At 38.9% G+C, this 23,448-nt stretch overlaps 1 protein-coding gene across 1 annotated transcript in view; it reads right to left on the bottom strand.

Annotated features, from left to right (window-relative positions):
* Positions 1–4,787: 4,787 nt before the first annotated feature.
* LOC130223136 (complement C3-like) overlaps positions 4,788–23,448 on the bottom strand; it is a 39,262-nt gene continuing 20,601 nt past the window's right edge. Inside the window, exons 24-41 of the mRNA XM_056455865.1 lie at positions 21,919–22,122; positions 21,751–21,826; positions 21,463–21,622; positions 19,036–19,131; positions 18,800–18,956; positions 17,152–17,315; positions 16,706–16,864; positions 15,504–15,563; positions 14,047–14,137; positions 13,909–13,957; positions 12,519–12,609; positions 12,060–12,149; positions 10,929–11,034; positions 9,038–9,124; positions 8,752–8,832; positions 7,396–7,479; positions 5,945–6,080; positions 4,788–5,052 (exon numbers count right to left, since the gene is read on the bottom strand). Of these exons, the coding sequence (XP_056311840.1) occupies positions 4,911–5,052; positions 5,945–6,080; positions 7,396–7,479; positions 8,752–8,832; positions 9,038–9,124; positions 10,929–11,034; positions 12,060–12,149; positions 12,519–12,609; positions 13,909–13,957; positions 14,047–14,137; positions 15,504–15,563; positions 16,706–16,864; positions 17,152–17,315; positions 18,800–18,956; positions 19,036–19,131; positions 21,463–21,622; positions 21,751–21,826; positions 21,919–22,122 (2,033 nt within the window). The 3' untranslated portion in view covers positions 4,788–4,910. The remainder of the gene's footprint in view (positions 5,053–5,944; positions 6,081–7,395; positions 7,480–8,751; positions 8,833–9,037; positions 9,125–10,928; positions 11,035–12,059; positions 12,150–12,518; positions 12,610–13,908; positions 13,958–14,046; positions 14,138–15,503; positions 15,564–16,705; positions 16,865–17,151; positions 17,316–18,799; positions 18,957–19,035; positions 19,132–21,462; positions 21,623–21,750; positions 21,827–21,918; positions 22,123–23,448) is intronic.

Below are 23,448 nucleotides of genomic sequence, written 5' to 3'. Positions count from 1 at the left end.
GCACAGTCCTTAGCTTAACTAACAGTATTGAACATATAAATGATTATTAAAAATCATAACTTACCCTCTGATTGCTCGAGGCCTCCAACAACGTGAGCTGCCCTGTGTCCTGACAAACAGAAACGCCCCATCTCATTGGCTGGCTCTAGCCAATAAACTGGCTTTGCTGCTCCTTTACTGGTATGTACATTTCCGCAGATTAATGATTTTTAACAAGAATCTCTTCAGAAAAGAATTGAAATAAACCCTAAATAATAAAATAATCGTGGGAAATGATTCTTTTGCACCTCAGTCCTGTTGGCTGCTGGCATTGTTCATTGGTCAGGCATCAGCCAATCAAACAGCTTTACACCTGCCCCGCCCCTCCCCCGCCCCGCGCATCTGCATTTGCAAGTGCACAGATGAGTTCTGCTACAGAGATGGCGGGAGATGTGTAGCAAAAGTCAGAGCGCGGGAGATTTGTAGTTGTACTGACGAATCTGAGAGGTTGTGAGTGCCGACCTGTGGTTGTAGAGCAAAGATGCAATCAAATTTGCCGTGCCCACGTGTGTCTGTCATTTTGTATTTGTGAATGACATTTTACAAATACACAACTATTAATCTGCAACTTCCAATTCAAAACACAAGTGTGTGGATTGTTGTGTGTGTGTGTGCAAATCGAGGGATTCAGCTGTTCACATCAGAGCTGTGAGTGTACATTTCAACATACACATACAAATATTATTATCACAAGTGCTCACATTTACATTTGCAAGCTCTCGAGTTTTGCAACTGATTTACCTTCATACCGCTTGGGTATGACACACATCAACAACAAAAAGAATCCATAATGAAACAGCACGAGTTGCTTGAACTACACATCGGACAGAACATTTATTTAATATTTTACCTTTTTATTATTTTATGTATTATTATTTTATTAGATTTTACATTTATAAATGCATTAAGTCGCAGTTTATTTGTTCTATCTAGGATTAGGTTTCATAACAGATGGCAGGGAAAACATTACAGTAGGTTACATTTTACTACGCTAGTAACGTTGTAATATTTCTGAATGATGATCCACAAATGTATGAAAGTTACGTTGATTTGTTCATTTATTTATTGGTTTATCATGCGGTCTGTTTAGGTTAATGAAAATAAATGTACATCTGGAAGATTAGACTACGAAGTTAGCGCCACAAACAAGTACAATGCTCAGCATTCACAACAGCAAACGGTTTATTATTTTGCGCATGCGCTTTAGCAGTCGTTCGTCACAGTTGGAACTTCACTTGAAAACATTCATCGTTGAAATTGGCCGGCTGTAACCGGCAGATGTCCTCATCAAGTTATGTTTCTAGCACGTCTAAAATCTAGCAACTGTGATCTAACAGTGTTTTTAGCCGTTGTAGTCATTGAATTTGGAATAAAAACACAGTTTCTCTCACTGGAACTTCAAAAAAGGTAAGACACCTGAGGTAACATTTATGCTGCTAAATATTTTCTAGGCTGGGTTGAGTACTTCTTACTGTTACTTTAAAATGTACTATATAACCAGTTGTTTCTCCCCAAAAAAACATTTTTAAAACGTACTTAATAAGGGGATTTAGCTTACCAAAGGATGACAGTGAAAGGGAGTATGACTGCATGCCTCCAGTTGACAAAAAAGTCCGTTCAGAGATTATTTCCAACATCGTTTCATTTGGGATTGTGCTTTGAATTCTGCTGTTGTTTATAGCGTGATTGACATGTCCTCTCGGGGAGGGAGATCACAGGCGTTTCTACACTGTTCTATGCACTTGTATGCTAAGAATGAGGGCTATGCAGTTACCAGATGTAGCTGGCTGATTTCAGCCCATAAACTCCAAAAAAAAAAACCCGCCGACATGCTAAAAGACCCGCCCGGTCATCAAGAAATCACGCTAGTTGTGTGGGGGTGGGTTGTCGCCGATATCATGCTCAGTGGGTGATGGGGTTGTGACCTTAATTAACGTTAATCACGTATTTATCGTCAAATTGGTGGGCGGAGCAGCATCTTCACAGTGTCTAATCTGATTGGTGCTTTGACATCTGCAATGTCATTTCAGTGTTGGATTGGATGGTTTGTAGCTGCATTGCTTTATTACTATTTTTGACAATCTGTGTAAGTATAGACCACTTAGCATGTTTGTGAACATTCAGGATGCGCGCGCAGGGTGGTGGCAGAAAGAGGGAGCGCTAGCATTTACAGTGAGGGAATGATATCCGATGCGGTACAGAGTTTGTTGTTGTCTTAGAAATAAGATATATTGATTACACATTATATATATAATTTACATAATGCTTTCAGCATATTACAACAGCTTATCACCCAGTGATAAGCACAGTTATTCGGCAAAATTTACGTTAAAGTGAGCGGCGTTCATCTGACAGGTCCATTTGCGATAGCATCCTCCCAATAAATAATGGATAAGACGAAATAACCAAGCATCCAGCCCGAAGTATTCAATCTCATTGAAGCTCCAAGTGATTTTACAAGAGAGAAGTTAAAGGTCTACAAGTCTTTGGATGCCAATAATGTTGTTCTGTGTGGTCATGTGCAAGAAATAATGCTCCATGATGACCAGATTCAACACTATGTAGAGCTAAAAACCGAGATTCTGCTTAGCCAAAGACAAGGAAAGAAGACGGAACTGTACAAGGCCTGGGTAATTAATCATCAACACGCAAAACAACTGCATTCTGACAGCGAACTACTTCTGTACGGCAGGGTAGGTGAAGCTGGTTTTATATTCGCACATTCAGACTTTCTCCTTAATAATATAATTTCAGTAAAGTATTATTTGCAAACTCTAAATAGCGAAATCATATTAGCAGCCAATGACTATTAAAGTGCAACATTGATCACAGTCAAATAAACAGTGTTAATGTTGTTTTCAATTCACACTTGCAGGTTATTTCAGACCGAATATTCAGTGTCGTGGTAAACAATATAGGGAGTGTGTCACAAGTTGTCACTGAATGAATGTGTGAATATAAAACCAACTTTACCCTAATGACTTACACTTTCACGTTTCATTCTGAGCATTCAGTGTCCACAGTTTAATTCACCATATTTAACTGTTTATGCTGAAATAATTTCTGCAATCAAAAATGAGTAATGTGTATGATTCAGCATAGCGTGAACTTACCTGATATAACATGAAAACTGCAGAGTCCAGTATTTCTAATTAGGTCGTCACTCCATTCAGCTCCCTTTTAGCCAAAGACTTTCGAATTTGGCATCCTACCGCACAACACCACATCTTTACTATTGCAGCCTGTCTTTTTTGCAACCGGGGACCCATGTAACGTAGGTTAGGAATTAATCTATAAATATATTGGAAATGATGAGTGCTTAAGGAGATCTGGGTTTACTTTAAAAAAAAGGGTATTTTATAATGATATGAAGTTTTTAAATATCACAAAAAAATCATTATTTTAATGTAGTACAACAATAAATATGTTAGGAAAAACATATTTTTTTTTGTATTAAAGTGAAATAAATCAAGAGAACCATAAATAATATTACATTTCAAGAGTTCACACTTAGATAATGCTCAACTGTAATAGCAATTTTGGCATGCTGTCCCGGGAGAGAACCCTGAGCTCGGAGATAGATGAGCCCAAGGTTCCCGCCTGGTTAATGAGCATTAGGAGGGACACGAGATCAGGTGTTTCTTCAATGTCCCCCTGCTTCTGGCTAATGGGTGATACTGGTTGGTTAGGCATGTATACGCTGGGTGCTTGTGACTGTATTCTGATTCACTTATGTACATGTTTTTTAACTGGGAGGAAACCGGAGGACCCGGAGAAAACCCACGCAAACACAGGGAGAACATGCAAACTCCACGCAGGAAGTGCCAACTGGTTCGAATGGGCCTTGAACCTGTGGCCCTCTTGCTGCGAGGCAACAGTGCTAATCACTGAGCCTCCGTGTTGCCCGATCAAAGAGGAGGAGGGATAAGGGAAGGATAGGGGGGTCCCGAAAACAGAGATAGGGAATGAAGTTTAGCTAGAATATATATTGTAGTTTTGGAGTGCTAGGCTAGCTAATGATTAGTGATGAGGATCAGCTGAAGTTGATCATATTCAATTTACCTTTATTTGTATAGCTCTTATACAATGTTGATTGTGTCAAAGCAGCTTCACATAAAAGGTCACACTAAATAGGAACAGTGTAGTTCAAATAGGAACAGTGTAGTTCAAGGAACAGTGTAGTTCATCATATCACGTGTTCCTCTCGAAACTAGTTTCAAGAGTTCCCACTTAGATATGCTTGGCGTATAAAGCTGGTTTGGCATGCTGTCCCGGGAGAGAACCCTGAGCTCGGAGATCTTTGAGCCCAGGGCTCCCGCCCGGTCGATAAGCATATCAGGGGATCCGAGATCAGGTAGGTCTCGAGAGTTCCCCCTTTTGAAAAGGGAGGAAAGGAGGAGAGAAGGGGTGGACGGGGGGATTCTTCCAAATGAAGATAAAACATTAGGGAGAAAATGATCCATTTATAGTAAACTAGGATCGCTCTGATTGGATTATTACTGATTACAGATGAGTGGCCAGACGTGCTCAATCATATCACGTGCTCCTCTCGAAATTTGGTTTATGAAACTTCACTTATGAAACTTCCCTTAGTTGAAATTTCATAGTTTGTTATTTTTTTTGTTGTTTTTTATTACAACTTCTTTGAATTTAAATGTATTCTCTTTCAGAACCTAAATATATTTGGTGACCACACTTATTTTAAGGCATATAACCGTTCAATAATTCTTGAATAAAGAGTCAAAAAAGAACATTTAAATTTTTATTCTGTCAGTTTTTCTTTATACAAATTACAAAGTATTTTTGATAAAACAATATTATGATTTAAAGAGAAGTTGAAAATGAAAATATTTTCTGTAATCAGTAGACAATTATGTTGCACATCCTTCTTTGGTGAGCATGTTCTCGAGGTCAGAGATGCCGATGAACCGGTTTCTGTGTTCTGCAGATTTACTTTCTTGACTTGTTGGCCAGTATTCAATCCAGGTCTGCTCTCCCAAGATATACTGCAGGCTAAAAACAACAGAAATGAGAGTATAAAACAGTCAGAATGAATGAGCTATGCATTTCCAGAATAGAGTTCAATAACAACACTGCTGGAAAAAACAATAGAAACCAAAACAGAAGGATTATAATAATTTCCACTTTAAATAATGATAAAACCACTGGGCGACGCAGTGGCACAGTAAGTAGTGCTGTCGCCGCACAGCAAGAAAGTCGCTGGTTCGAGCCTCAGCTGGGTCAGTTGGCGTTTCTGTGTGGAGTTTGCATGTTCTCCCTGAGTTCGTGTGGGTTTCCTCCGGGTGCTCCGGTTTCCCCCACAGTCCAAAGACATGCGGTACAGGTGAATTGGGTAGGCTAAATTGTCCGTAGTGTATGAGTGTGAATGAGTGTGAGATGAGTTGCGGCTGGAAGGGCATCCGCTGCGTGAAACATGAGCTGGATAAGTTGGCGGTTAATTCCGCTGTGGCGACCGCCGAATAATATAGGGACTAAGCCGAAAAGAAAATTAATGAATAATGACAAAACCGGCAAATTCTAACCAGTAAAACCCGTACACTTGTGTGTGTATACAGTATGGACCTGTTAGATTATGCCACTAATAGATGTTAAATTTTTCCACTGCCAGTTGAGAGCCAAGCGACCCAAATTTACCCAACATAATTTCTATTAGAATTATTAAACTCTTACACATCCAATACAGCTTCAGTTTTTTATTTATTGTTTTCTTTTTCAGAAGGGAAAAAAGGTCAAAGGTATTATCAAAGGTAATCAAAAGGGAAACTCTTTAAAAAAACAATGCATTCATTTTGGTTTCATACACATTTAAAAAATCTAGGCCATTTAATCCAAAAACAACTTTGTTAACTCCATGAAGGTGTCTGATGTGATTCAGGACACCTACCTTCCTCCAAGCTTTGGCAGATCTGTAGATTTGCCCATGATCAGATAAGATTTTCCTTGAACAAATCCTAGAGCCTCTCTGCAACTTGGACGACCCAAAAATGATTTCACCTGTCCCTCAATAACTTGATCAGTTCCTGTAAGACAGAGCGGCATTTAGCAAACAATTTTAGAGCAGTGCAGTTTAGGATTTGCTAGGGGTGTAATGTGACCCACAGATTAATAACCAAAATCTGCATAACCAACATCTGCGTTTGACAGAGAAAGAGTCTTTCGTCAAGTTTTTCTGCCAGCATTATTTCTAAGTTACAAGCTGTCAAACAACACAGAAGTACTGGAATAACAGTTTATAGTTCAGATATAAACAGTTTAACATCACCATTTAATGCAACTTGACACTCAAAAATTAAAGTTCTAGCAATTATATTGTTAAACCAATAGGTGGAGACAACCAGCCCTCAAAAATGTGTCACTAAAATATTCTCCACAAATGATACACCGAGTAATGAAACATGAAGCTTTTATTGAAAATGAGATGAAATTGAAAATGAGATTAAAAATAAATATGATGTGTTGTTGGACAAGATTATAATGGTAAATGTATACATAAGATAATATTTCCTGATATTAATTTTTATGACAGGCTCTGATTTGTTTGCTAAAACCAAATGTTTCTTGCAGTATGCTACCAATGTCATAAATGAAAAGCAAATTACATTTGTCTCCACCCTTTCTTGCTGATCCGAAAAATGGTCAGATCTGTGACTCTAACGTGATCTGAATCATGAGATTTGTTATACGTTTCACCACTAGTATTCGAATAGGTATGTGTTTGAGAGGACATCTGCATTTAAAGGGATAGTTCACCCAAAAATGAAAGTTTCCTGTTAATTTACCCACAGGCCATCTTCCACAGGCCAGATTTTTTCTTCAGTAGAACATTAAAGAAGATTTGAGCTGAATGCATGTTCCTTGTTGATTCATATAATGGCAATGAATGGTGGCAGGTTTTCTATTAAAAAATAATTGCATACAAACAAGTCCAAACCAATAGTCATGGCTCCTGATGACACACTGAGCTCTTGTAAAGTAAAACGATCAGTTCATGTAAGAAGTTGAACATTATTTACTATATTATTAGCCTCAATCCATAGCCTGGCTTAAATAGATCTTGGGAATAGATCAATAATATTGAAAATATTGTTCAGTTTCTTACACGAGCCAATCATTTCTCTTCACAAGGCCTCAGTGTGTTTTCAGGAGCCATGAATATTGATTTGGACTTGTTTGTATGTGTTTATTTTTAATCTAGAAAACCTGTCACCATTCACTGCCATTATATGAATCAACAAGGACTATGGATTCAGCTCAAAATCTTCTCAAGGGTTAACAAAATCTTCTGGGTGAACTCTCCCTTTAACAGGAATCAGACACAAACGGAATAAGCCGTACCTTCTTTCAGCACCTGCTCCACTTCCATGTGATAGATGTCAGCGTCCTGTGCCAGCTCCATCTGCTTGACTTTCACTTTGTAAACTGTTAAAAATACAGGTTAGCTTTAGCATTAGCTCAGGTCCAACATCAGGCCCACTAAAGCTAAAACAACATTTGACCTCAGAACAAAACAAACGGTCAAATTTACTCCCTCATGTTCTGCAGCACAAAAACTCAATTTCCCAAAAATTATCAAGCAACAAATAAACACTTACCCTAACTAAATGTTTTCAGTTATTTACATTATCCAGCTCAATTCATTATCAACTCATACTCATTTATTGTCCATTCTGATTTTGGCTATGGCATTGCAAACAAAAAATACATTCACATAAGTAAATAACCAAAATAAAACAGTAATAATCTAACAAACAGTTCAATTTAAAACACGCACAAAAACCCTACTGAAAAAAACAGCTTAAACCAGCCTAGGCTGGTTGGCTGGTTTTAGCTGGTCAACCAGGCTGGTTTTAGAGGGGTTTTGGCCACTTCCAGGCTGGTTTCCAGCCATTTCCACCCTGGTCTTAGCTGGTCAGGCTGGGAGATGACCAGCTAAAAACAGCTTGACCAACCTAGCCAGGCTGGGAGCCTAGTAAAAACCAGCTATGTCCAGCTTAAACCAGGCTGTTCAAGCTGGTATTAGCTGGTCATTTTCCAGCCTGACCAGCTAAGACCAGGCTGGAAATGGCTTGAAACCAGCCTGGAAGCAGCCAAAACCCCTCTAAAACCAGGCTGCTCAACCAGCTAAAACCAGCCAACCAGCTTTTTTTTCAGCAGGGAATAGTTATCTGTAGTCATGTAGGCTCTTTAGATATAGACCATTTCAATGTGCTGATGGCATTGACCCATGAACATTTCATGCTTGTTATCTTATAGGCAATTCAATTCAATTCAGGCAATTCAAGAGGCAATTCAATAATAAATCAGTGTTAAAACAACTATCATAACATTATTAATCAATATGTGGCTTTTTTGGGATTCTCTGAAGCTATAGAAATTAAAAATGTAAAACAGAAAATACATTGGGATGATTGTTGTTTACATCCCTCAAAATATCATCCCTCAATCCATACTTAAAAAACATTTGCCCCCAATCCCCCCCCCCCCCCCCCCCAGTGCTCAGAACAAGAATTACAATTAAAAAATGTGTTTATTTTTTATTAGTGCATGCAAATTTTTGCATGTTATAAATATAATGTGTAAAACTGCACTGCACTGAAAGGTTTAGAGCAGCATGAGGAGGACGAGTAAATAAAAAAATCTCCATTTGAGGAACTATGACATGAATGAACACACAGAACTGATCATATTTACCGTAATCCATGCCAGATTCACAGGCCTTTACATTCCGGTCATCATCTTTGAAACCATTTTTCTTCTGTAAACTGCAGTTTTCTGTGTTCAGAGAGGTTAAATATGTTCATACATGCACAATCCTTCACGTTCAATAATAAATAAATCATTACTGGATGTTTTTTTAAAAAAACTAGATGTGAAATAGTTTTAGTACATTAAAGCCATGCTGATTTAAATGCAAAAAAAGACAAAAGACTGCAGTGGTGCAGTGTGTGGCAATAATACAAATTAATAATAATAATACCTTCAGCACACTGGCACATGTCTCCTTTACACAGTCTGTATATTACTCCTTCTCTTTCAGGGTGGAAGTATTTTGTGCAGCGTGCATCTGGAATAGAAAAGAAACACAATCATTAATTGACTTAATGGGCCCTATCATACACCCAGCGCAATAAGGTGCAAGACATGTATGGAGCGATTTGCTGCTATTTCAAAATCAGCGCAACAATAATTTTCCTGTTTTTGCACCACGTTGTTTAAATAGCAAATCAATCTGCGCCACTTTGTGGACTCATGAGTGTGCTGGTCTAAAAATAGAGGTGTGTTTAGGCATATCATTGGCGCGTTGCTATTTTGAGGAACTAAAACTTGCCATTGACCAACTAAAAGCTAGTCTAAAGTCGAGTGCAGAGCGTGTTAGTTATGCGCCCATGCGGGTCCGAACGCTTACACATTGCTTAATACACACATGTACAGCAATACACACATATCTTTACAGATAAAAACAATTAAAGGATTAAAATGTGACAAAAAATATTATTTTCTAGCCTACATAAATATAAAAACCACTGCCTCCATGCTTTCTTCACTTCGGGGGGCTTTTTCTGTTTATTCATGACAGTTTGCTTTTGTATAATGTTATTATTATTATTATTATTAGCAGTATTATTTATTATATGCATATTTATATTTGTTTTAATAAAAACTAGTTTAGATTTGTCCACCTGTTGGGTTTTGGAGATTTCTGCAACACCATATGGGGCATAAGAACAGGACGTGTGTTTGGATATAACTCAGTTTTTTGATCACACTTCGTTATTATTTTTCATTTATTCGTTTGTTGGAGATTAGAACTGAATTCAGAAATAGTTTAGAAACAAATCTTTGCGCTTAACAAACTAAATTAAATATTTAGGCTAATCGTGATAACCGTGAAACCGCGATTATTTCTCAGACTATAATGTTACAACTAAAATCTATAATCGTTGCATCCCTACCTAGAGCAGGGGTGGGCAAACTCTGTCCTGGAGGGCCGGTGTCCTGCACAGTTTAGCTCCAACTCTAATCACACACACCTGCTTGTAGATTTCTAGTGATCTTAAAGACACTGATTAGCATGTTCAGGAGTGTTTGATTAGTGTTGCAGCTACACTATGCAGAACACCAGCCCTCCAGGCCCGAGTTTGCCCACCCCTGCCCTAGAGTGTGTGTGTGTGTGTGTGTGTGTGAAGTTTCAGCTTGAAATACCACAAAAATGTTTTCTAACTCTCTGAAGCTGACCCTTTAAGGCTTTAATCCTTATTATGTCGATTTGGCTTTAAATGCAAATGAGATTGGGCTCTTTTCAAAAGAGGGCGGAGCTACAAATGTCTATGTCAACGTAGTGGCAGATTCAAAACAGTGTCAGTGTGTGCTTCATGCTTCTGTCAGGCTATGTCGCTCCTGTCGCTGTTCATTTGTGCTTCATCTAAAACTCCACATCTATAATCCTCTTAGTCTATGCTGACATTATCTCCAGCAGCTCAAACACTCTAATGGACAGACGTCTGCTTCTCACTCAGGGCTGCTGTTTATGCTAATGAGGGAGAGATGATGTCACTTATGGGCGGGACTTTCCCCTCTGGTGACATGTACAAAGGGAGAATGTCAATCAAAGTGTTTCTGCAGACTGTTTTTATCAAGAGTGATTATATCAAATACAATTAATTCATGTTTACCATTAGAGGCTGGATATATTCACACACTGCTGACACACAACTGTGCTTAAACCCCCTTATAAATGTGATTTTTGCATAATAGGTCTCCTTTTATAATGGAATTAAATATGCATGTGAATTTAGATTTTTAAAATTTAGATCTTTTGTGTAATGTCTCAGAAGTGTGTGTGTGATGTAAAATGGGCAGCAGCTTACTGGGTGAGTAATACTCATATATGGTGACTGCAGCAGGTTGAAGCAGGCCCACTTTAAGCATCTTGTGCAATCTGAAGGCAATTCGTTCTGATTCTTTATTAGAAACCTAACGGAGAAGAAATCAAAGTGAATTCATGGTTACTCTGGACAGGAAACTGCATTAACATTAGCTCCAGCAACACTTAATATAGTATAAACTTCATCTACATTCCCAAGTCAACCAATCAGAATCAAGAATTCAACATTTTATTATAGAAATATATAGTTGAAGACAAAATTATTAGCCCTCCTGTGAAATTTGAAGACCTTTTCATATATTTCTCAAGTGCTGTTTAACATTGCTAACATGGTTTATGATGATTAACATGATTTTTTCAACACATTTTTTAAACATAATATAATTTTACTAACTAATTACTTATTTCTTTTGTCTGTGCCATGATGACAGTACGAAATATTTGACTAGATATTAGGCAAGATACTAGTATTCAGTGCAATTTAAAGGCTTAACTAGGTTAACTGGGTTAACTGTTTAACAGAAATACTGTAAGACTTTCTCCAGAAGGACATTATAATATGTAATACTGTAAATAATATTGCTCTGTTAAACATCCCAACTATTTGTAAAAATATTTGTAATAATCTTGTCTTCAACTGTAAATTAGTAAAGTTTTTTTCCCTCTCACCTGTCGCCTCTAGCTTGCATGGTTTGGGATCTGTAGAGCTGCGCATCGTTGGATTTGCTCTTCAGTGTTTAGACCAGGGGTGGGCAAACCTGATCCTTGAGGGCCGGTGTCCCTGCAGAGTTTTGCTCCAACACTAATCAAACACACCTGAACAAACTAATCACTGTCTCCAAGATCACTAGAAACTACAGGCAGGTGTGTTTGATTAGGGTTGGAGCTAAATTATGCAGGACACCGGCCCTCCAGGATCGAGTTTGCCCATTCCTGGTTTAGACTCTCAGTAGTGATTTTTAAACCACGCTGAACTGAGCTCAACTGAACTTAAACACTACAAACTGAACTACACTGTTCCAATTTACTATAACCTTTTATCAATCTACATTGTAAAAGCGCTATACAAATAAAGGTGAATTGAATTGTAAATCAACACAGTCTGCTGAAATACCATTTTTAAGTATAAGATGAGGGATCCTCGATCTGACAGCGCTTTGTCCATCTCAAATTTCTCAATGTATTTCTCCTTCCCCCTGGTCAACTGTTAAAAACAGAATGAGAAAGAAAAACAATATGTGATATTATCAAACTTCTTTATGCCCTGTCTGTATAAGGATGCTTCACATTTCAAGTCACATCTCTTTAAACAGTGTAGCATCACAGGAAAAGAAATATCATGTTAGTAATTCAACATTTGTCAATTATGAAATGAATACAAATTGTGTTATAAAGTAGATCCATATTACCGAGTCGTCTAATGACAATACATTGAGGTTTTATGAACTGAGATGATTGTTCTGTACAAGACACTTAATCTGGTAAATAATGTTCAATTTTTAACACAGGCCACTTAAAGTTTCACTTAAAAGTTAAATATTTACTCATCATTATAACAGTATCACCACATTACCTCCTCAAGATCTTTGTATTCCACAGTAAATCCCGTCGGTATGCCAATGTCCAGAATAGTCATGGTGGCAGGAGATTTTGGGTTCTTGTAGCTGTGTGGATAAATAGATGGAGAGCAGGTTTTATCAACATATTCTGTTGGTTTTGCTCCGTGTATACAGTTTGCATTTCACACTTTTGGGCTTTTGGTTCAAACCTAGGTTCATTTGATGTAAGTGTTATTATACTGTAGTAAAATGCTTTCTGAAGGAAGAGTTGCATCTGTGTCAGAACGAATATGCTGAATTTGCCATACAAAGACTTGATTAAATAGCAATTAATAATGGGTCTAAATTCAGCTATAAGGCGGCACGGTGGCTCAGTGGTTAGCACTGTCACCTCAAAGCAAGAAAGTCACTGGTTCGAGTCCCGGCTGGGTCACATTTCTGTGTGGAGTTTGCATGTTCTCCCCGCGTTGTCTTGGGTTTCCTCCGGGTGCTCCAGTTTCCCCCACAGTCCAAACATATGCACTATAGGGGAATTGAATAAGCTAAATTGGCCGTAGTGTATGAGTGTGATGTAAGTGTTATGGGTGTTTCCCAGTACTGGATTGCAGCTGGAAGGGTATCCGCTGCTTAAAACCTATTCTGGATTAGCTGGTGGTTCATTCTGCTATGGGGACCCCTGATAAATCAGAGAATAAGCTAAAGGAAAATGAATTAAGGAATTCAGCTATATTATCCACTCACAATTGAAATTAGCTGCCACTAGTAGACTTGAACATATCCAAAGAGACTACAAACACAGGGTGAATGAAAAGTAGAACTTACTTTATAGCATTAAAAATTGTCTATAAATTCCATATTTGTTATAATACAAATTTATTTACTGTACTATATTACATAAACATACGGACTAGTGGTGTCAACTACATACTATTTCATCCACTGTAATTTTTCACACCACTGATGCATATGCTGAATGTATGTATGATGTAGTCATTTTTGTATGTAGTAAAGTATACAAAAAGTATGTATATTAGTCGGCGCCAATAGCCTAGTGGTTAGCTTGTCAACACTGAGGTGCTCACGGCGACCCGAGTTCAATTCCCAGCTAGAGGTCCTTTTGGCGATCCTTCCACTACCGCTGCTACCCACACTTTCCTGTCTGAAAAATCTTGACTACCCTATACCAATAAAGGTGAAAAACCCCTAAAAACATCATTAATAAAAATATGTATTATTAGTGTCGATGAATGTATTGATCAGTTTTAATGCCTAGTTACTTCTCACCCACTCTGTATATGAAAAACAGGACTCGAGCTGACCAAATAAACAAACCAAGTGTGAACAAAGCCCAAAAAAGCAAATGCTGAATCATGAATAAATGCAATAGGAAATATGTTCACATACAAGAAGTCCATGGTGAGCTTGAATGTTTCATTTGCTCCTTCTTTTTTTGCTGAAGGACAAAATAAAAGTGAGTTTAATTTGTGAGAAAAACACATAAAGAGGTTTATTCTGCATTGTTTTTCATATCTCCACTCTTACTTTCAGGGTCTTTATCTATTTGAACACTCAGATCAAACAGTGTGCAGTCAGATTTCTTCTCAACGGGTCTGGCGTAGTACAGCGTCAAGACCTGAAAATAGCAGCTCGTTTTAGATTTGATGGTGTTAGATTTTATTCATATCATATCATTCATATCATATCATATTTTGCCTAAAATAAAGATCACGATTCTGTAGGTGTAAAATAAAGGTTAATATAAGTGGGCTATTATTATGGTTATTCTCAAACATGTGGTAAAACAGCAATAGGCTTTGTGTAGCTGTACTGTTGGTTAAAATGCTGAATTTTGTATAGACTTGGAATGGTGGACTTGAACAGACTTTAGATTTGTCCTGGTCATTAATGCTGATCATAATTCTGCTGTTGAATTATTGTGTTCGAGACATATGCTCAATCTGTAATTTTCTGCTTTAAATGTGCCACTGACATGATTTTCGTGAATACAGAAGGCTGGGTGGGTATTTTTGCATTTCGGCGGGTTTTGGATCATTTTTGGGCTGGAATCAGTCAGTTACATCTGGCAACACTGTGTGCGTTTTCGGTTTCATTTTCACTGCTAAGAGCGGCTCACTTCCCACACGGCTCCCAAATGATCACTCTAAATCAGGGGTGTCCAAACTCGGTCCTGAAGGGCCGGTGCTCTGCTGAGTTTATTTCCAACCTGCTTCAACACACCTGCCAGGAAGTTTCTAGTATATCTAGTAAGAGCTTGATTAGCTGGTTCAGGTGTGTTTAATTAGGGTTGGAGCTAAACTCTCCAGGACACCAGTCCTACAGGACCGAGTGTGGACACCCCTGCTCTAAATGTTAGTTACAACTTTGTTACCTGTTATTCACAGCCTATGCAGGTTATATTCACTAAAGTAGACATCATTCAGAGGCGCGTGCACGCCCGCCCTCTCTGTGGTAACAACTGACGGTCAAGCTCATGTCACGTGTGATTTTGCGGGCGCGAATACATTACATAAAGACAAAAATGACATTTTTTAGGTGAATTATATCTTATAAATACAGCATGGGACTCTTTCAACACCATTTGGAGGTGTCCACGTTGCTGAACAACTTATGTAAAACAATGTGAAGACTTGTGCGGCCACCATTGCTTCTCTCCTGAACTTGAAAATATGATTGACACAATGCTGGATTAAGATTGTCTATGGGAGTGTTTCCCAACCCTGTTCCTGAAGGCACACCAACAGTACACATTTTCAATCTCTCCCTAATCAAACACACCTGAATCACCTAATTAGAACATAAGAAGAGACTCCAAAACCTGAAGTTAATTAGTCAGGTAAGGGAGACGTCCAAAATATGTACTGGTGTGCCTTCAGGAAAAGGGTTGGGAAACACTGGTCTAGGAGGTCTAATCGAGATCGCGATCTTTTTACGATTAATTGTGCAGCTCTAATATCATATGAATGATCATGAACACTCACTGAGAGAGTGGCTTTTCCAGTTCCCTTCGCAGTCACGTTAAAGTCCTTGTTTATGTCCACCTGTTGAGGAAAGGCAAATGTGATAAAGTCATCAAAATAGCCAAATGCATGTTGTAACAGAGATACCTGAGGATTTAAATAAACCACTATTGACAGACCATTTAAAAATAGTAATCAAACTGATGTAATACCAATCTGCAATGCCAAACTTTGGGTGTAACTAGTTCTAAAGTGTTATTAAATTACTTGGTCATCTGGTCGGGACCCATCAGATGGGGAGGGAGGGTCGCTTGGTGCTTTCCAAAAATCAAATTCTTTTTATTAAACTATTAGAATGAGCATATTTTATCCATAACCCACAGAAGACAAAAAATAGTAGTTAATAGTTACATAAAAAACCCAACATGCATGTGTTGTGACCACTGCCCTGCTGAAAAATCCAGCTTAAACCAGCCTAGGCTTGTTGGCTGGTTTTAGCTGGTTGACCAGCCTGGTTTTAGAGGAGTTTTGGCCATTTCCAGGCTGGTTTCCAGCCATTTCCAGCCTGGTCTTAGCTGGTCAGGCTGGAAAATAACCAGCTAAAACCAGCTTGACCAGCCTGGTTTAAGCTGGACATAGTTGGTTTTGGCTGGGCTCCCAGCCTGGCTAGGTGGTCAAGCTGGTTTTAGCTGGTCATTTTCCAGCCTGACCCACTAAGACCAGGCTGGAAATGGCCAAAACCCCTCTAAAACCAGGCTGGTCAACCAGCTAAAACCAGCCAACCAGCCTTGACTGGTTTAAGCTGTTTTTTTCAGTAGGGTGGGGTGATAACATCATATTAAAGACATCAATAGTGTCAGATGCAGTAGATTGATTTTATGGCACCAAGTTAAACTTTTACGACACTTACGTACAGTAGAAATTAATACAGGCCACAACTGATGACGGATGATCTCTGAGTGGCGTTCTCCAAAATTAAATGAAAATAGACTTGGGCCTATTGGTGTGTGTGCGCCATTGCATGCAATGTTAGTATATGTATAACCACCTCAGAGGATATTACGGTCACGAGTCTCTGGCATTACTATTTTGGGAGTCACGGGCTGAAATGTTTGTCAACCCCTGTTATAAGGTACAATTCTTACTATTAATATACCATAAGTATAAGTTTGGCCTTGGTAAACTCCTAATCTGCTGCTTATTCACATAGAGTCCCTCCTCACCTTGTCTGATCGTGAAACATGTCGATTATCTCTTTTGATAGTATATCTGTTAGGTTTGCTTCTTCCTTCTACGGCCAGCTCAACTTCCAGATTGAAGTTTTGGCTGTCCTTCACCTGTGTACGGTACTCTGCCACGGCCTGGAACACCATGATGGTTGCCTAGAAAGCAAGAAAGATTTTAATGCATTACTAATGAGACTCCATTGTAAAGTGTAACCTATTGTACAGTACAGTATTTTATCATCCTTTTGCAATTTGTTTAAAACATTTATACTGAACATGTATAATATAGCAATACACAAAGTATTTTATGGTTATTACACCTGTTGAAATTATAATTTTTGCAGCATAGGTCAATAATATCAATAATACCATATATCCTGATAAAAGCTTCAATAATTATTCTCAACAAGAAAACCTGATACCAGAAGTCTGTGTTCGTGTACCTGTGTGGTGCCAGATCCTCCATAGGAATAATGCTGACTGCCCAACCAGTGTACAGCCTCTCCGGCTGCATTGAAGTCTCTGGCCTTCACAAGCGCCAGCACAGCATAGGATGTGGCCTCCCGTGTGTGATACTGCTGTCCGGGGACATTCCAGTACGTACCGGCTGTTCAGAACACAAAGTTGGAGTTTTACATTTTGTATAGTTCCAATTTGCTCAAAGCGCAACACTTGTTATGACTTATTAAACACACCAAGCTAACGTCAAACAGATAGTAGCATTAAAGGGAAAGGCCATGCAAAAATGTATAATTTATTTACCTTATAATTTTTTCAAACCTTGAAATTGAACACAAAATTGAGCACAAAAAAAAAGTTTTGAAAATTTTCTAGATACTTGTAACAACTGACTTCCACAGTAGTAAAAAATGGACACTATAGAAGTAAATGGTTACCGTTTTTCAGCCATTTTCAAAATAATTTGCGTTTAACAAAAAACTTAAAGAGGTTTGGGACGAGTGAATGATGACCAAATGATGACAGAATTTTCAGTTTTGGGTAAACTGTCCCTTTAAATACTGACTGTGCAGCCTAAAAACTGGATAACAGTTACTGAATACTATTGAAGATGGATAGTGTGCAAACTGTGATGCACGGTCTGTGTCCTCTCTCGACTAGTATCAATTTTATCAAATGCTCACTGAGAGCCTGACATTGTCCAATGGCTAACTGTAGACTTTAAGGTCTCAAAACTCAGGGCTTCTGGTAGTACCTAGAATAGCAAAGTCGAGTAAAGGAGGTCGAGCCTTCTCATTTATAGCTCCTAAACTCTGGAATAGCCTTCCTGATAATGTCCGAGGCTCAGACACACTCTCCCAATTCAAAACTAGATTAAAGACCTATCTGTTCAGTAAAGCATACACTTAGTGCACCACTTAGGGGGCTTCCACACAGGTTATGCATCTTGTTGCTATACACTGTGAACATCAGCTACGCTAATTATTTTCTTTATTCTCCATTTCCACCTGGGGATACTCTTCCCGAGGCCCTCAGACTATGCAGAGTCACTGATTCGATCCAAGACCAGCGATGAGATGATCCCAAGGTTTCCATATCCTGGACCAGGCCGTATCCTGAGCAGCTACTGTGGTGGTCATGGAGGAGTGGAGAACATGAGACTGATTCCTGTGACGCTCCAGAGACAGACAAGTCTTCGCTGAGGCCAGTTTCCAGCCTCCGCCACTGAGACTGCAGCTCTGCACAAGACGTTTGGCCAGCGGAGAAATTAAAATGGTCGTGCCCAACTGAGCCTGGTTTCTCTCAAGGTTTTTTTTCTTCACTTCCGCCTTTAGTGAAGTTTTTTTCCCTCTCCGCTGTCGCCACTGGCTTGCATGGTTCAGGATCTGTAGAGCTGCGCATCGCTGGATTTGCTCTTCAGTGTTTGGACTCTCAGTTGTGATTATTAAACCACACTGAACTGAGCTAAACTGAACTGAACTTGAACACTACAAACTGAATTACACTGTTCCTATTTACTGTGACCTTTTATGTGAAGCTGCTTTGACACAATCTACATTGTATAAGCGCTATACAAATAAAGGGGAATTGAATTGAATTGAATAGACTTGGTGTGTCTCTGCCTTTACTGACCTTCTCCTTGGGTGGAAAATTTCATCAAGATGCCTTTATTGAGTTTGTCTGCACCGGCCATGGCGTAGGATGTCAACGCAACAGCGTAAGGATTGGTGAGTTTATTAAGTTTGCCTTCCAAGAAAGCAACAGCCTTCCTGATGCTTTCAGGCAGACTCTGTAAAATGTAACAAAAATAATTTAGTTATTATTTTATGTATTTTTCCCAAACAAATTGTCGGAAAAGGTGTACTTACGCCCACTATTGCACCACAGAGCTCTCTGCCTTCTTGCATAGCAATTGTGACAAAGGCTGTCAGGGAGGCTTCTGCATCTCTCCCCTGTACATCGCCCTGAAATACAGAACAATCAATCAGTTGAACAAATCAATCAATATCTGTTTTTAGTCCATGCTGGACTAAAAAAATGGGAGGACATTTTTTATATTGGGGGAAAATCATGCGAGTCCTATGTGGAACTTTTTGTAAACTTGTAAAACTTCCCCTTGCCAGAAGAAACTTTGGGTTTGTTATACAGAACTCAATAGTTTTGCAAGAGAATGCAAAGTTTCTCAGAGAATGGAGTGCTTAAAAAGTTTGCAAGTTACTGAGTATGCACAACATTTTTTTCTATCACAACAGTAAAAACCTTTCCAAAATAAGATTCTTAATTTCTTTCTGTCAATTGTGCACCATACAGTAGGAACTAGGTGTTGCATTTTATTTTACAGTTCATGTTACTACGTTATATACAGTAACTACATGGGTAAATATCACATTCAGGGGTAGGTTTAGGAATTATAGCACAGATTTATAACCCAATAAAATGATACGTACATAATAAGTGTACCAAACAGAATATTAATAAATATATATAAATAATTTTAATATATATATATATATATATAAATAAATAATTATTAATAAATAATAATAAATATGTTTTTTCCCACGACTTGTCATACATCTACACTGCCACCTATAAAGCCGCGGTCACACTACAGTTTTAGCTTGCATTTTGTCGTAGGGCGCTGCGAAGGGGTGGGATTAACTAGGATGATTAGACATTAAAAAAAGCAAGCGATTGGTCCATGTTTTAAATTTCTGACCAGAGAGGTCACGTTCTGATTTAGCAGGTCAGAGTTCACCAAGCTTGAGCTTTCCAACACAGCGAACTGCGAAACTTGCTGCACGACCTTGCATTTCCAGTCTGATGCATTCGCATGCTTATGAATGGAAGTCTATGGGGAGAAAAGTGCAGTGTGATCGCAGCTTTAGAGTGTCAAAGTAACCAAAAGTCAATTATTTTTCAACAGTGCTGGCGGCGACCTCCAGTGAAATTGTTGCAGGTGGGTTTCAGATGGTGTGAGCGTCATGGAGAGTTGAAATCAGGTCAACATTATGGTAATGAGCTATGACACATCAGAATGTCCACCGATTGAGAGGGTTCAAGAGAATACAGTCCAATAAACTTTGGTTCTAACCGTATGTGTCAGGATCTGTCATTTTATGAATTTAGTTTTTACATGTTATGATTTTGTTTCTCCACTAGATGTCCTCATTTCTCCCCATGTGTTTGAGTTCAGTAATTACGTGATTGTTTTCACATGTGTCCTGTTATGTCTTGTGTATTTAAGTTGTCTAGTCTCCCCTGTTTCTTTGCTTGGTTATTGTTGAAACTAGCCCTTCGTTATCGTGAGTCGTGTCCTGGTTTCTTAAAGTCTGTTTTTGTCGGAGTTCTATGCAACTTAGCCTTTTTTCCTTTGTTTTCTGGATGCATTTCTCCTGCTCTATTTTTTTCAGAGATATTTTGCCTGTTGGCCTTTTTGTTCCTCCGTTAACTCAGTCTTATTTTATCTCTGCATTTTTTGTTTATAAATAAATCTCCCACAGTGCAAGTACCGTCTCGCTTCTGGGTTCATTATCGACCTGTGGCTGAGTGTTTAAGCACACAGACTCTGACACTGGAGACCCGGGTTCAAACCCCATCCCTGACAGTATGAGTCCCCAGACAAAACAAATGTATGATTATTGCTATGCGGTTTTCTCAGTTCGTAATGCAGGATCTGTACAAATTAACGTGAAGTCTAAGGCTATTAAACATCATTTATAGAATATATAAGAAATTAGACTAGCACTTAAACACAACGCTTCACTACACAAACGGCGTTTAATTAGTTAATTTCTTTAGAAAACATGTAGATACATTGGGTAGTCAATGGCACCTATGGTGCCAATGGCGAATTCTGATGCTCTCGCCAGTGATGGTGTGAAGGTACAGTTAGAACTACCAGTGAAAGAAAAAAACAACAAACGTCCAACACTACAGATCACTGTGTGATGCATGTAATGTTTGCATGGCGAAACTCTCTTGACCTACACTCGTAATCATGGATGTGTATCACAAGCTTTTTCAAAAATAGCCATATATTCTAGCTTTCATCATAACTGAAAGACAAGCAGTGCAGCAGACCCTTGGGCAGTGTTTGGATCAACTCAAACATCTTTTCAGGTAAGTTAAAAAATATATATTTTTTATTATGTTCAGTATATCATTTCCCCATGGTTTTATTCATGTCCTGTCTAAACACAAGTTAAATATACAGTCCAGACGAGGCAAGTCTTCAAAAATCTATTCCTGTTTTCCTCCACAGATTGACACAGTCAGCCATAGTGACAACTTACCACCATCTCTCCATGAACAACAGCTGTTTTCTCCTCAAAAGAGCCATCGGGGAGTTGTCTGTTGAGAACCAGCCACTTGAGGGCGCTGCAGAGCACTTGTTCCTCTATAGTGATAAGGTCATTGGCCATGGCGAAGATTTTGGCAACATACGCCGTCAGCCTTTATCAAACAGAAACAAATGCAAATTAGTAACAAGTGATAACTTCCTACTAATAATCATATGAATATAAAATATGACAGTAGTGACTGGGAATAACAATGAATATCTGAAAAGGTAAATATTCCACCATGTACTGCTCGGTCTGTCTATCCAGGCGGCGTAGGATCCATCTGGTTTGCGGTAGGCCTGCTGCCGGTTATAACCTTAATACAAAAAAATATTAATAATAGGCTCTGCATTTTTTTCTATTCTTATGTTATGCCAGTAGTCTGTAAATATGTTGTATCCTGCTGACCTGTTTTAATGTGGCCAATGGCTTCATCACGACGCTTCATGCCTATAGCCTCCCACTGATTGGTGCTGTCCAGGTAATGAGTGGCGATGACTGGTAAAGTCATAAAGATCATGTTCTGCTCTCCACATCCGTGAGGCTGGACAATAAGTTGACCCATGAAGCTTCCACTAATGGCCTGCTCCACAGTCTGGCTGATCTCTTCACCTGGAGGAAAGAAGAAAGGAATCTGTTACGTTGGGGATAAAGTACATCCAGGAGGTTGTTATCACAGAATAAAGCCCAATAGGTTTATCTGCAGCCCGATATGCGAAGCGGATCTTTGTTGTATTAGACTGAAGGGCTTTGTTCTGCAATAACAACTGTCCTGGAATTGCTTAATCCCGCTTATAAGACTTATGACATACAAATTAGACACAAAACATTGTTCTGAGCCGTAATAGTATATTAATTTTGTAATTAAATGCAATGCTGACAAAAATGAAGTGGCTCAAACTCGCTCTTTATGAGGCAGGAACCAGCGGACGTGCAACAACTTTAATCATAAGGTAAACACAAAACAAAACTCCATCTGGAGCTCCTTCACGGGACTCGACACTTGTAAACACTCACTCAAACTGACTCGCGTGGCTCTCTGTCCCGCCCATACTCGTCAGCGCTACCAAGCCAGCCAATCACAGAGCTTGCGCTACGTGTCTTTGCGACATGTAGTTACATTTTTTAGAGGTGCGCAACGGCCACGGCGAGGGCTATGCACATGCTGCGCCGTAGCATACGCGTGTACTTGACTCAGAAGTATAAATCAGCCTTTAGCCTAATTGGTTGGCGACATCACCGACCAGAGTGAGAGGTGGCAGTAACACACCAAAAAGATTGCTGTCTAAAACCACCGAAAAACAGGAAGAAGACATCACCATTCTCAACATCATATGGATTTACTTTCATCAGCTAGACACTGGCCTCACACCATCAAAAGCTATTTGATTTGGAAAGTAGCGACGCTACCGCCACGCTACTGAGAAATGTAGTTAAGCTAGTAGCATCACTACTTACAGCTCTCAGACTAATTGTAGCAGCCTAATGCTTTCAGCGGCAGAAAGGATTAACGTAACTGGTAGATGTAGTGCGCCGCAATCAAACTGGAAAACCAATCAAAAGCATCAGAATAGCAGCGCCTTAGCAGAATAAATGGCCTTAGCAGGAGGCACCGTGCATATCTAAAACATGCAAAGCAACAGATTAATATTATTCAACATATTTAGATGTCACCCCATTTGTAATCTTTAACATTTTCATAAGTAACTGTAGTTTAATTACAATTATTTTTTCGCAGTAACTGTAACGAATTACCGTTACTTTTATTTTTAATTAAATTACGTAACTCCATTACATGAAACTAGCTACTCCCCAACACTGGCCACGTTCCCATTTGCTGATGAATGAACAGTTAAAGTCACTGTCATACTGAGAAGATCAGAAGTATCACAGAGACACATGATTAAATCCATATATCCATGTCCATCAGAGGTTTCG

Source organism: Danio aesculapii, chromosome 1 (genome assembly GCF_903798145.1).
Source record: "Danio aesculapii chromosome 1, fDanAes4.1, whole genome shotgun sequence".
NCBI lineage: Eukaryota > Metazoa > Chordata > Actinopteri > Cypriniformes > Danionidae > Danio > Danio aesculapii.
The sequence above is the reverse complement of the archived record's forward strand: the minus strand, read 5'-3'. Positions and strand labels throughout refer to the sequence as shown.